The sequence below is a fragment of the Pelecanus crispus genome, chromosome 3 (assembly GCF_030463565.1).
Source record: "Pelecanus crispus isolate bPelCri1 chromosome 3, bPelCri1.pri, whole genome shotgun sequence".
Lineage (NCBI taxonomy): Eukaryota > Metazoa > Chordata > Aves > Pelecaniformes > Pelecanidae > Pelecanus > Pelecanus crispus.
This window is the reverse complement of record NC_134645.1, coordinates 128,440,887-128,452,944: the sequence shown is the minus strand read 5'-3', so window position 1 is coordinate 128,452,944 and position 12,058 is coordinate 128,440,887. Positions and strand designations below refer to the sequence as shown.

The 12,058-nt window shown below is 42.1% G+C and overlaps 1 protein-coding gene across 1 annotated transcript in view; it reads left to right on the top strand.

Moving 5' to 3' along the window:
• The window catches only part of PKHD1 (PKHD1 ciliary IPT domain containing fibrocystin/polyductin), a 275,411-nt gene that overhangs the window by 160,344 nt on the left and 103,009 nt on the right, over nucleotides 1-12,058 (top strand). The window contains exon 51 of the mRNA XM_075707750.1: nucleotides 9,163-9,300. Coding sequence (XP_075563865.1) covers nucleotides 9,163-9,300 — 138 coding nt within the window. The remainder of the gene's footprint in view (nucleotides 1-9,162; nucleotides 9,301-12,058) is intronic.

Here is a 12,058-nt window from a genome sequence, read left to right as displayed (position 1 = left end):
CATATTTTACATTTCCACATTATACCACCTTCCATTTTATTCTCCTGTTGCAATTCCCACTATCAATGATAATCTCTCAATGCATTTGTTGTGGATGCCTCCTAGATGTTTTAGCCTATGCCTGTATTTCAACCTCAGACTTGAGGTACATTTAAATCCCAGCTCAGTTTACAACTTTATTGCATGAACAACTTTCTGAATTCTAGCAAAAATATTAGTCAACTTGCAATGAAGTTTAGAGGAGAAAACTTGTGATAACATTTTTACTTAATAGCTGGACCTGCTCTCATCAGGAAGCTGGACTAGATGATCTCCCGAGGTCCTTTCCAGACATAATTATTGTATGATCGTATGAATACCGTGCAGTGTGTATCTGAAATACTCTGGGACCTGGTGCTGGCTCCTTCTCATTTGTTTGAAACCAGATAAGTCTCTCTGCCTACCACAGCTCCACTTCTGGAAATGGAGATAACACTGCTCCATGTCTCTTCCTCCTCCACCTGGTTTTGGCTTATGAAGTCTTTGTAGAAGGAAGTTTCTGTTGCTTTGTGTTGTTCTGCTTTGGCATTTGGGTGTGGAGCCTCAGTCATGTTTGGATTTCTCTGTCCTGTGTCATTAAAAGTTTTATATATATATATATATATATATATAATTTCAGATTAAATTAAGAATTATGTTCAACCGTTAATTAATATCTAGTTTAATCTTCAGTTTTCTGCCAAATGTTTAAAAAGACCTCATGTTGTTTGAAATAATGCTTTTCTTCACTTTTTTGGGGGGGAACTTACATTAAACTGAGGAGTAAATAATTTCCATTTTCTGATTAGGTCCCTATTTCCTATCAAACAAGCACAATGTGGGTTTTTTTTCAGTTCTGTCATCTCACTAGCTATAGTGCGTAAATGTGGTTAAGTATTTGTCAGTTCAGAGGCCAGAGAAGGCACAGAAATGTCCCTCCAGGCATTTGTTTATTTCCTGTAGATCCTGTGTCCTATGTGCATCTAAAGTAACAGTAAGCACATATGTTTAGGCATCTTAACTTGCTCCTCATCGTTACAGTTAACAGAGCTGGAAGAGTTACTGAGCTGACCAAATGTGGGTATCTAATGTGAATTGAGTTGTTCTTCACTGATGGTATTATGTAGAGCTCCAAGGCTCAAGTCACTTGCTTATATGAAGATATCTAGTGTTTGAAGCACTCCAGGAGCATCCTGCCTAGCCAGGTGAAACCCTAGATGGTCACAGATGTCCCCTATGTCATATTTGCCTGTCCTGTGTGAGGTCTCAAGTACCCAAGGGCATTTCAGATAGTACTAAATGCCTAAATGAATTTATTGCGGTGGGAGCTTAGACACCTAGCTCCCTTCAGACAGCTCAGTTCAGGTGCCAAAAATTGAGACCTGAACCTCATTTCTCCAGAGCATGTTCAGCAGCACCTGAGACATGAACCTAGATTGCAGTTAATATATGCCTGCTGAACCATGATGTGAAGGTCTACATCTATTTCCCTTGACAGTATAAGCAACACTAACATCCATGTAAAGGTCTTGCCAGTTGGAAGCTTTACCAGAACACGGGATTGACCCTCAATTTCCAAAGTCCAAACGCAGCTCCCAAAACACTGGACTTGCTTTCCTCTTCCAACAACATTACTCCAGCTGTGCCACTTGTACTTCATGTTGAACATGTGCTTGCTTGCCATTCAGAAACACAGAAAGTGTCCTTTCTGTCCTGTGCTCCCTGCTTCCTACTCCACTCTCACCTCCATTACATCTGACCCCTTATGCAAGCATTAAACAGTGGGGTATTTCTCATGTGCTTTTCTTTCTTTTGGATCCTCTTACCATTGTTGGATTTTGCATGCCATTGTGTATTTTGTCCTTCATAGCTCTCTGAGAACAAGGACAGAGACAACACCAGATCCCCTGTTGCAATTTGTTGTGTATCACATTATAACCAGTTCACCAATATCAGCCCATGATTGTCAAAAGACAAATCATTTCAGTGTTCAATGCCATACGTCAGATGAAGATACGAAAAGGCACAAGGGTAGCACTGGTAGCTAAAGCCTCTGCACTGATCGTGAGTTAATTATGTAGGGTGTGCTCAGGTGGTCACTGGAGGTAATCACAATCTACACAGAACCAGAAAGTAAGAAATAAATTAAGAAGAAAAAAGGTGTGGCTAAGGATTTGGAGTTCTGTTCTTTATATTACATTAAGAGAGTGGAAGCTGGATGCTGAGGGTGCGATGGTCCTTTGGTACATTGCAAACTCCCCTATCAATAAAACTCCTCTGTGCTTCCTGCAAAGGCAAGTGTAATGCTCTCGATCAAATAACTCATTTTAGCTGCCATGTGAGATATTGACCACGGCCTTTGTCACATACCACAAGGCCCTTCCTGACTAAGCTGTGCCTGAAGCATTGCACATTGCTGCCCACAGCCCAGCCCAACTGATCTAGTTCTAGGACTGGAAACAATACCGCTGCATCAGCATGCTGGTATACCAGAACTAATTAGCTCTCCTGAGAGGCAAATCTCATTAGCTTAGGCCTGGCGCTGTGCAGTATGACCGCACAGCCTTTGGGGTCAGAACTAACATCTCCCGAATTTAGAGCAGTGATGGTTTGGTCAGTTTAACTGTGGAATGTCTGCACTGTGCTGAAGGATGTGGTATAGGGGTTCTCTCTAGCATACTGGTGGCTACTGGTTGGGAGGCAGCAGGATAAGTGTTGGACTGTTAGGCGTGATCAATGTTTTACCATGGACAGGAATGTTCTCTGCCTATGAGAAACTGAGGACCCAGGACAATAAAGGTTGCCCAAAACCAGAATGCAAGTTGTTGCCTGAGCAGGATGAGACCCTGGGAGTTCCCAGTTCTGAATCACCGTGTTTTAGAGCAGGGTGCTCCACAGTGTACAATAAAACTGTCTCTGCTCTTCAGACGAGCTTTACTGAAAAACAAAATATTTGATGATTGAAAAGCAAAGAGGCAAATGATATGTGAAAATGCACTACCTGCTCGGACTATTGGAGAGCCATACTCTGTGAGTCTTCCTCCTATCAGTGATAAAAGTCTCTTAGCTCCTATCGCTAGAGTAGATATGTGTGTTTAGTTGGTGAGCAGAAACTATTCTCTCCAGTGCCTTTCTAGAATTATCCTTCAATTTTAGCCCAAGAACATGAACACAAACATGAACACAAACTGTCCGTCACCCAATCTATTTTGAGAGAGAACTGCTGTATGGCATACCTGCCTTTTCTGATCATACACCCTCTTTCTTTTTACTCTCCCTCTTCATTCTTGCTGTCTTGGCTGTGTCGAAACACTTATTGGCAGTGAGAGTCAACAGAGTGCAGGGTCTTAAATTGGAGTCATAGTCATTATTGGTGTGATAAGGGCACTGGATATGTCGCTCAAATTAAGGCACCTAAAATGCAGTTAGGCAAGATGAATTTTCAGTCCATTTGTCACATCTTGCTTTGCTGCCATGACTGTCTATATAACTTTTCAGTTGCAAGAAAGTCAACCCCTTGCTTGAGACCAAAATCTAAAATGAAATCGACACTTTTAAAATTTATATCTAATAGTGGCATTTTATGAATGTTTCCCTTCCCATTTCTGCTGGCTTGTGCATATGCTGCTAAACTCAGGATGACTCCAGGTGGCTACAGAAAACTGGGAGTCTCATGAGAACAAACATGCTGCAAATCACCTGAACCTTTTGCTGCTGTACACACAGAAATAAGTTTTTGCAACTCACTCCTGGGAAGCATCTGTCACTCACTCTCTACTGTCTCTTAGTTACTTATAATTCTCTCCCAGGAGCCATCCATAATAATTTTCAGGTTGAAAGCCAAGCCATGAGCCTACTTCTGGTGTGCTGTGCATTACTGGGTAAGTCTTTTCAGCCCCCAAAGAACAGTTTTAGTCTCATAAAAACAAATAATAGATATTTAGTGCTCTTTTCTAGTGTGAAGAAGTGCAGAGGAAAACTTTGATCCGGGCCTGACACTGTTGAGATCTCTGAATGAAAGTGTCTTCCCGGAGTTCAATGAAGAGCTAGGGCACTGCCTAAACTTAGCTAATGAAGACTTCAATTTACTTATTTAACAAACTAAGCAAAATTACATCACTAGGGGTGCCTCATGGGCTGGACTCTAAGTTCGAAAAGCTAGAAAACACCTCTATTAGCAAAATGTTCATATTAAAACCCAAGTTTTTGTGTCACAGCTTGGTGTCTGCTTCACATTTAAAAGGTTCTTTTTTGGAAGGCTTGGAAATTGGGGTTGGTACTACGTTATTCCATTTTTTTGCCCTGTTTTGAAAGCATTGTGAGGCTTCAGGAGTTCAGAGAATTCTTTGTACAAGGATGAATTTCACTTGCAACAGAGGTGGGTCCCTCATGCTAAAGTGACTTCTAGTGTTGGTGTGTTATAAGTCCCCTCAATGTCTGACTCCCTAGCAGATTCAAGTCTCTTCCAGCCCCAGCTGGAAAGTTTTAGCTTAGGCTGCAACAACTTGTGCTTTTATCTCTGGAGGTTCATCCTCCAGAGTCACAGCCATCCTGCAAGGACCTCTTGCATGCATCAGACTTCAGCAGTCCCACCACCTTGAAAAAACAAGCTGAATGAGTTTAGTCATGGCATTCTGGCAGCCAGCAGTGGCATTAGCTTCTCAAGCCCCTGGATTTTCAGGGCTTTGGTTTATGGTTTTCAGTGTGACACACTCCTGATGCAGCACGCCCTGGGTAGAAGAAGAACGTGTTATAATTCCAGGCCATGGAATGCTGTTTTGAAGGATATTGATATGATATCATGTAGCCACTGGCAATTTCTCTCTTCTTTTTTTTTTTTTTTTTTTTTTTTCCAGTGGTGGAATTCACTCTGTTATTCATTTTCTGATTTTGATTTTCTTTGAACTTTTTCTGTTTGAAGAGATGAATGCTGGAGTGCTGTATCTAATATAATAGCTCTTCTGTTGTGCCTGATTTCCATTCAATGGCATGCTATGGTGTTTTATATGGTGATGCGGTTGATCAAAGGCATTTTGTGTCATTGCTGGAGTCATTAGCGACTTCTCAGTATTGTACATCTGAACATTAAGACTGGCATACCTGTGAGCTTTTGTCTGAAGAAAGTATATGTGTAATGAAATGTAGCCCTGTTTTCAGGCTCAGACTATGGTTTGTTGGAATTGGTTGCTGGCTGTTATAATGAATGTCTTAATGGTACAAAACCAACTGCAGTTTGTATTTCTCTGAAGGGAAATCCTTTGAGCTCAGTGACCTAAAGTTTGTAATTTTAACCCCTTAGTCATCATCTCCCTCTACTACATAAATGAATGTATTCTGTAAGGGCTGTGTAAGGAAGTCTCCTTTGAATCTGTTTGCTTTTCTCCTCAAGTGTGGAAGGACTTTTTTTCCTCAAAGAAGCATTCTGTTGTTTCTACAGAGTAACATTTCACCCTCCAAGGACTTTACACTCCAAGCATCACACCCGAGAGTGTTGTTCTTTTAAACTGAGGAAACTATAGGTTTGCAGAGATATCTCTGAATGGGGGAATTTCTCGCTCCTGTGTTTCAAGGCTCACATACGTGATGCTACTGTTACAGAGCAGTCAGCATTTCCTTTATAAAACCTTTTTTAGAAAGATGTGCAACTCAGCAAAAATATCTGTTCTAGCCTGAAACTTGACATATAAATGGCATGCCTAGGAGCACTTCTTCTTTTCCTTGTAAAAATGTTTCAGTCTATGTTTGATGAATATACTTATGGCCTTTGTCAACTGCAGCTTTTTGCCACATTCTTGAGCTATGATTTCACAAACTAGATTCCCCTTCTGTCTGAGAGACATAATTTTAACAACATCTTCCCCTTATTCTCTTTTCTCTGTTTCATATCCTCACATACTGTGCCTTCACTTCTCAGCTCTGCAGGGCATAGGACTATACCTGCCCTGTAAAGAGATTATAGACAGGAGTTTCTTCATGCCTGTAAAAATGTATCAAGTACTAACAGTATGAGATTTAGGGGAAAAAAAAGAAAATTGCACTTGCTCTGTAGAGACTTATTACATCTGAATGCTGTGAAAATTTTGCATGCTTGAAAGATATTTCAGCCCAAGGATGCAGGGAATTTCTTTTGAGATGGGGTGTTCAGAGTAACCATGGGTTGCTGCAGTACTTGGCATAGTCCTTTAGAGCAAAGGTCCTGGGCTTTCAGGGTGTCCCTTGCTGATGTCTAGAGAGAAAGAAGAAAAAAAAAAAAAGGGAAAGAAGAGGTGGGAAGATTGAGTTAAAGGGATAGAGTAGGAACATATACATATAAAAGACAAGCAAATCTGCAAGCAGAGACAGGACCCCAGACCATGAAGTTTCTTATCCTTTTAAGCTGTGAAACTTCAGGGCTGCAAAACCAGAGTCAAAAGCTAGGAAATGATAATATTAAAGACAGCCTACTCATATTCTGAGTGTGTTTTGTGTAGGTTTTGATTATGTTTCCTTCAAACAGGACTTGGAAAAATTCTTAAACCTGTGTGCTATATGTCTTGAGTCAGTCCCTAATTACATGTTTTGGGGAAAGGACTTTCACTGTGCTACCTGTTACATAGTCATTTGTGTCTTTATCCAAAGCAGTTGCTAATGACTATAGGCAGAAGCAAAACTGTGAAGTAGTTGATCCACTTCCCAAGACACTGCATGGCTCTTCCTATGTTCCACACCAAAACTGTTTCAAGTGGCCCATTCTCACTGCTCTGTCAAAATCCATTGGAAAATATATGTGTTCCTTAATCTTTCCTGTTTTGTATATCTGTGCCTTCCAATAAGTGCACATGAGATCAACAAAAGTCACAGCAAATCTTGGGGTAGGATTTGGCCATTGCCGTTACATGGAAGATTCTTATTTTCTGCAAGCTATTTTATGGAAGTCACAAGTAGATCATCTCATTGAACCCTTTGTTAAGGAAATACCTTGCTTTTCCTTCTTCCAGGGGCATCTACTGACTCAGAGATGCACCATACCAGGAAACTGTTACTCTTGTCAACAAGGAAAGGAGGGACCTGGAAAACACAATTTAAGGACCCAAGCTGGTTTCCAGTGCAATCAACTGAAAAGCTCCCAGTGACATCAAAGATCATTAGATGGGCCCTGAGGGTGGAATTCACCTCTGTGTGGTGGGCTACCTCTAAACCATGCACCATTTACGTCCGTCCTCATGTCCTACTTGGAAATCTTAAGTGGTATTTAAAAGGTTCACAGGCTATAGACTTGCAGCTTTAGGAGGCAGCGGTGATGTTGTCATTGTGCTCAATCAACTCTGTTCTGTAATGTAAAAATATGCTCCTTGTTTTGTCCTTAAGGATCTGAGGGAAGGGTGCTTCCCCTGGTCACTGTTAACTAAATTGTTAATAGGGAATAAGTAGTCCTGTGAATAAAGAATTGGAGAATGATAGAATCATAGAGTCATTTGGATTGGAAAAGACCTTTAAGATCATCAAGTCCAACCACAACCCTAACACTGCCAAGTCCACTGCTAAGCCATGTCCATAACCACCATGTCTACACGTCTTTTAAATACCTCCAGGGATGGTGACTTAACCACTTCCCTGGGAAGCCTGTTCCAATGTTTGATAACCCTTTTGTGAAGAAATTTTTCCTAATATCCAATCTAAACTTCCCCTGGCGCAGCTTGAGCCCATTTCCTCTCGTCCTATCGCTAACTACTTGGGAGAAGAGACCAACACCCACCTCACTACACCCTCCTTTCAGGTAGTTGTGGAGAGCAATAAGGTCTCCTCTCAGCCTTCTCTTTCCTAAGCTAAACAACCAAGTTCTCTCAGCTGCTCCTCATAAGGCCTGTGCTCCAGATCCTTCCCCAGCCTTGTTGCCCTTCTCTGAACACGCTCCAGCACCTCAATGTCTTTCTTGTATTGAGGGGCCCAAAACTGGACACAGCATTCCAGGTGCGGCCTCACCAGCACCGAGTACAGGGGCACAATCACCTCCCTGCTCCTGCTGGCCACACGATTCCTGACACAAGCCAGGATGCTGTTGGCCTTCTTGGCCACCTGGGCACACTGCTGGCTCATGTTCAGCTGGCTGTCAACCAACACCCCCAGGTCCTTTTCATCCAGGCAGCTTTCCAGCCACTCTTCCCCAAGCCTGTAGTGTTGCATGGGGTTGTTGTGCCCGAAGTGCAGGACCCAGCACTTGGCCTTGTTAAACCTCATACAGTTGGCCTCGGCCCGTCGGTCCAGCCTGTCCAGGTCCCTCTGCAGGGCCATCCTACTTTCAAGCAGATCGACACTCCTGCTCAACTTCGTGTTGTCTGCAAACTTACTGAGGGTGCACTCGGTCCCCTCGTCCAGATCTTTGATAAAGATATTAAACAGAACTGGCCCCAGTACTGAGCCCTGGGGAACACCACTTGTGAAACCTGGCTTCCTGCAGATTGTGTTGATGTAAGCAAAACTTTCCTTTTAGTTGGAAGGGAAGAGGTGGGCTCTTATACACAAAATCTGAGGGAGCAAAGCCAAACTGCAGAGAAGGAAAAGCAGGGACAGGATGTCATTGGAGGTGGGTTGTGGTGTGTGGCTTCAGCTTGCCACCCTGATCACAACTGTTAACAGGTTGGGGACTTGCAGGCTTTCTGTGCCATGAAGTTCCTATTTGACACCATTGGATTTTTTCACTTCCATCAGTCTTGTTCTCTTCAATGCCATGAGGGAAAAATGCTGTCTGGACACAGCTTAACTTAGTCCTGTGTCGTTGCATTGGGTGATCAAGATTTACTTTCACAGAGCCAGATTCACCTAGCAAGACTAACATGTCTCTAACTTGCTGCCCTTCACATGCATTCTTAAAGGTTCAAGCAACATTTGATGAGACTTAAGCATGCAACAATATCATTGTAAATATGATGTTATTATTCAGTTACCAGATTACAGCCACACCATGGAGCCTCAGCTGTAGATGAGGCTCTGGTTGTGGATGCTGTGCAAACACATAAGCCCTGCTTTGGTAGTTCTAAGCAAAAACAATCTAAATAAAGCAAAACTCAAGCAAAGCTAACGTTCTTCACCTCCATGCCACACTTTTTGGTAAGTAGTGTTGGTAGGCTGCCATTGTTCTAAACAACCCTCTGCTTTGTTTCTCAGACCGGACCATCCTGGTGGATACATCTCTTCCCCCTCTGAGAGGTCTCTACATCCTGGGCACCCTCGAGTTCCCCAGCAACGCCAGCAATGTCCTGAGTGCAGCCTGTATCGTGGTGGTGGGGGGTACGCTGAAAGTGGGTAAGTGAGCAGCCTGTCTTCTGGATGCCTGGGGTTTGTTTCTGCTCTTGATAGACAGAGAAAGTGGGAAGAAAGACTGTGTAGTGTTACTATAAACATGCTGGGCATCCTAATGCCACATAGCTATCTGGATATCTGCAAAGTGGACACCCAGAATCCATGTTAAGCACAATGATTATCCACTGGAGCTAGTTAACTGTTCATTTTATATCAACATATGACAAATACTGCTATTTTCACCCTGCTGAATCCAATGGCAATACTCCTGATTCCATCATGGCTGAGATTTTATCTGATATGTGTAGAAGCCCTCCCTACTTCACATGGGGTTGCTTTATGAGACAGTAATTCCTCAGGGCAGGATCTACCTTAGTGTGCAGGCAGTGCCTGGTGTCTGTGGGCATTAGTAAGACGCTTTCTAGATGACACAAAAGTATTTAAAGCCAACATAAACAGAGTCACGGAGAATCCCCAGAGTGCCTGGAAATCCCTTTGAGGTATGAAACTGGCACAGCTGGATTCAGCACATTTGTTCCTCTCATCCCTCTGCACAGATGAGCATCAGGATTTCAGGGAGGTTCCACCTTGTCCCTACTTCTAGCTGTTTCAGAGTCCCCAATGTCACTGGGGCTGTTCCACATTATTTGTTTTCCACAGAGAAGTAATTACTCACATAATTCCCTCTAAGTTTCAAGGTTTCTAAAGCCAGGCATTGCATTTACTTACAGGAATCCTTAGGACGCTGGGATCACATTGTTGATCATTGCTTGACCTTTCTCAAGATTGGTTTCATGAACTTTAAAAAGAGAATTTGTTTGTGTAATCACCTCCTGAGGAAGTCTGCTCCAATATTTGTTTGTTGTTAATCTCAAGGGACTGTTTAGTTAATACAGTACTGGCCCAAAGTGTTATTTTGCTGCCTTGTGTATTTCTTTGGAAAAAGGGGTTTGAAAGCCTAGTCTGGGAGGTTAATATATATATATACTTAAAAGAGTCCCAGTCATTTCTTACTTACACTCTTTTGTAGTTTAAATGTGGTTTCATATTGGTTTTAAGAAAAAGCATGTGTTCATTGCTAAAAAACACTTATTAAAAAACATTGAGGCACTTCTTGGCTGCACAAACTCCCCTCCAGCACATCTGTGAGTAGTAATGATGTTAAAAGCCAAACAGGTATTTGCAGCTGTTGAATCGTAGTCCAGCATCTTCTGGAGAGGTATCCTTGCTCTAGTTTCGGCTGTGAGATGATACGTGGGTAGAGACTCTGCAAGTTTCCCACATCTTATACTGGCTTATATGCTTGCTTGTAAAACTGGAAGTGCATGCTTTTTTTTCCCTTCGTCTTTCTCTTCCCATGTGTTCGAGGCCTAAAGGTAACTTCTTGGAGCCCATCTGTCCAAGCCTGACTGTTCCATGCCCAAAGGAAGGTTTTGAAGCCCATCTGTCCAATCCTACCACATCCTAAAGAAATCCTGACACAAAATAGATAATGAGACAGTTTAGTAAACAGATTTAATAGATGTGGACATCAGCATTCAGCATTGCCTGAGCACGATCTGAGGTTGACATCATGTGAGCTAAATCCCCAGATCCTCCCTGTTGTGTAACTTCTCCATGCCCCGTTTTCAGCAAAGCAATATTTGATCACATGCTGTTGCTTCTAATTCAGTGGCCTGCACCAAAGACTTTCTGATAGAGCCTGAGTATTTTGTTTACTTAAACTGCTAGAGAAAAATGTTAAGTTCTACAAATAAATCTTGGACTTTGGTGCCCTTCAGAGCACTTTGTATCTTATCTACAGGGAAAAAAATTCAGATGGTAAAACATTACTATAAGTACATAGGAACTCAGTGACGACAAGAAATATATAATAAAGGAAAAAAAAAATTAGTGTAAAATTGGAGTTTATGAAACATCAACAAGAACCTAATTAATTTTATTAAAACAATAATTTGCAGGGAAACTGGGACTAGAAAATACAGTGATAGTTGGGAGATCAGAATTCTTGAGACACCTTTGTTCCTGGAGGGTTTGTCATCACTTTCCTCTTCAAGGTATGATCACAATCCAGTGTGAATTATGATCAACAGAATCACTGGGAGATGTGAAATGATGAAAGCTCTGTGAAGGGTGGCAAGAACTCTGTCAGAGCCCTCATACAGCCCAGAAGTAAAAGGTGTGGGTCTGTCCCCACAGTAATTTCTATGGGTGCTCCTAGCCCTTCCGTATTTTTGGACCCAAGGAGACTATCTGATCACTTCTTCTCCAGTAGTCCTAGCTCCCAGATAAGGAGCTTCTCTCTTTCTCTTAAACTTTCAAAGTCTCTTCTTTGATGGTGATATTTGCAATCGCATTTTAGAAACACCATTTATTTCTACCTCCCTGTGCTGTCATGCTGTAGAAAAAAATAGCCATTTTTCCAGTTTGTAGAAGGAGAGTTTGAGGTTCAGAGAGATTAAGTGATTTGTTAAATATCATTACCACACCTGTGACAGAATAAGAAAGAAAATGTTGAGCTCAACATCTCAGAGTTTTTTTCCGGTTCTCTGCTAGGGTGGTTCCATTCATTTTAACCCATAAGTCAGCATTAAAGCACAGATGATATGCACAGAAAGTGCCCTGTTCCACTGCTGAACAAAGCCCTCAGCTCTTGATAAGGCTGCAGAAAATGTTGAAGTACGTTTTACACAAACAGATCCATTGGACTCATCCTGAACTCCACAGTGCTCAGCTGCTCTTTGCTGGCAGGCTATTTTTG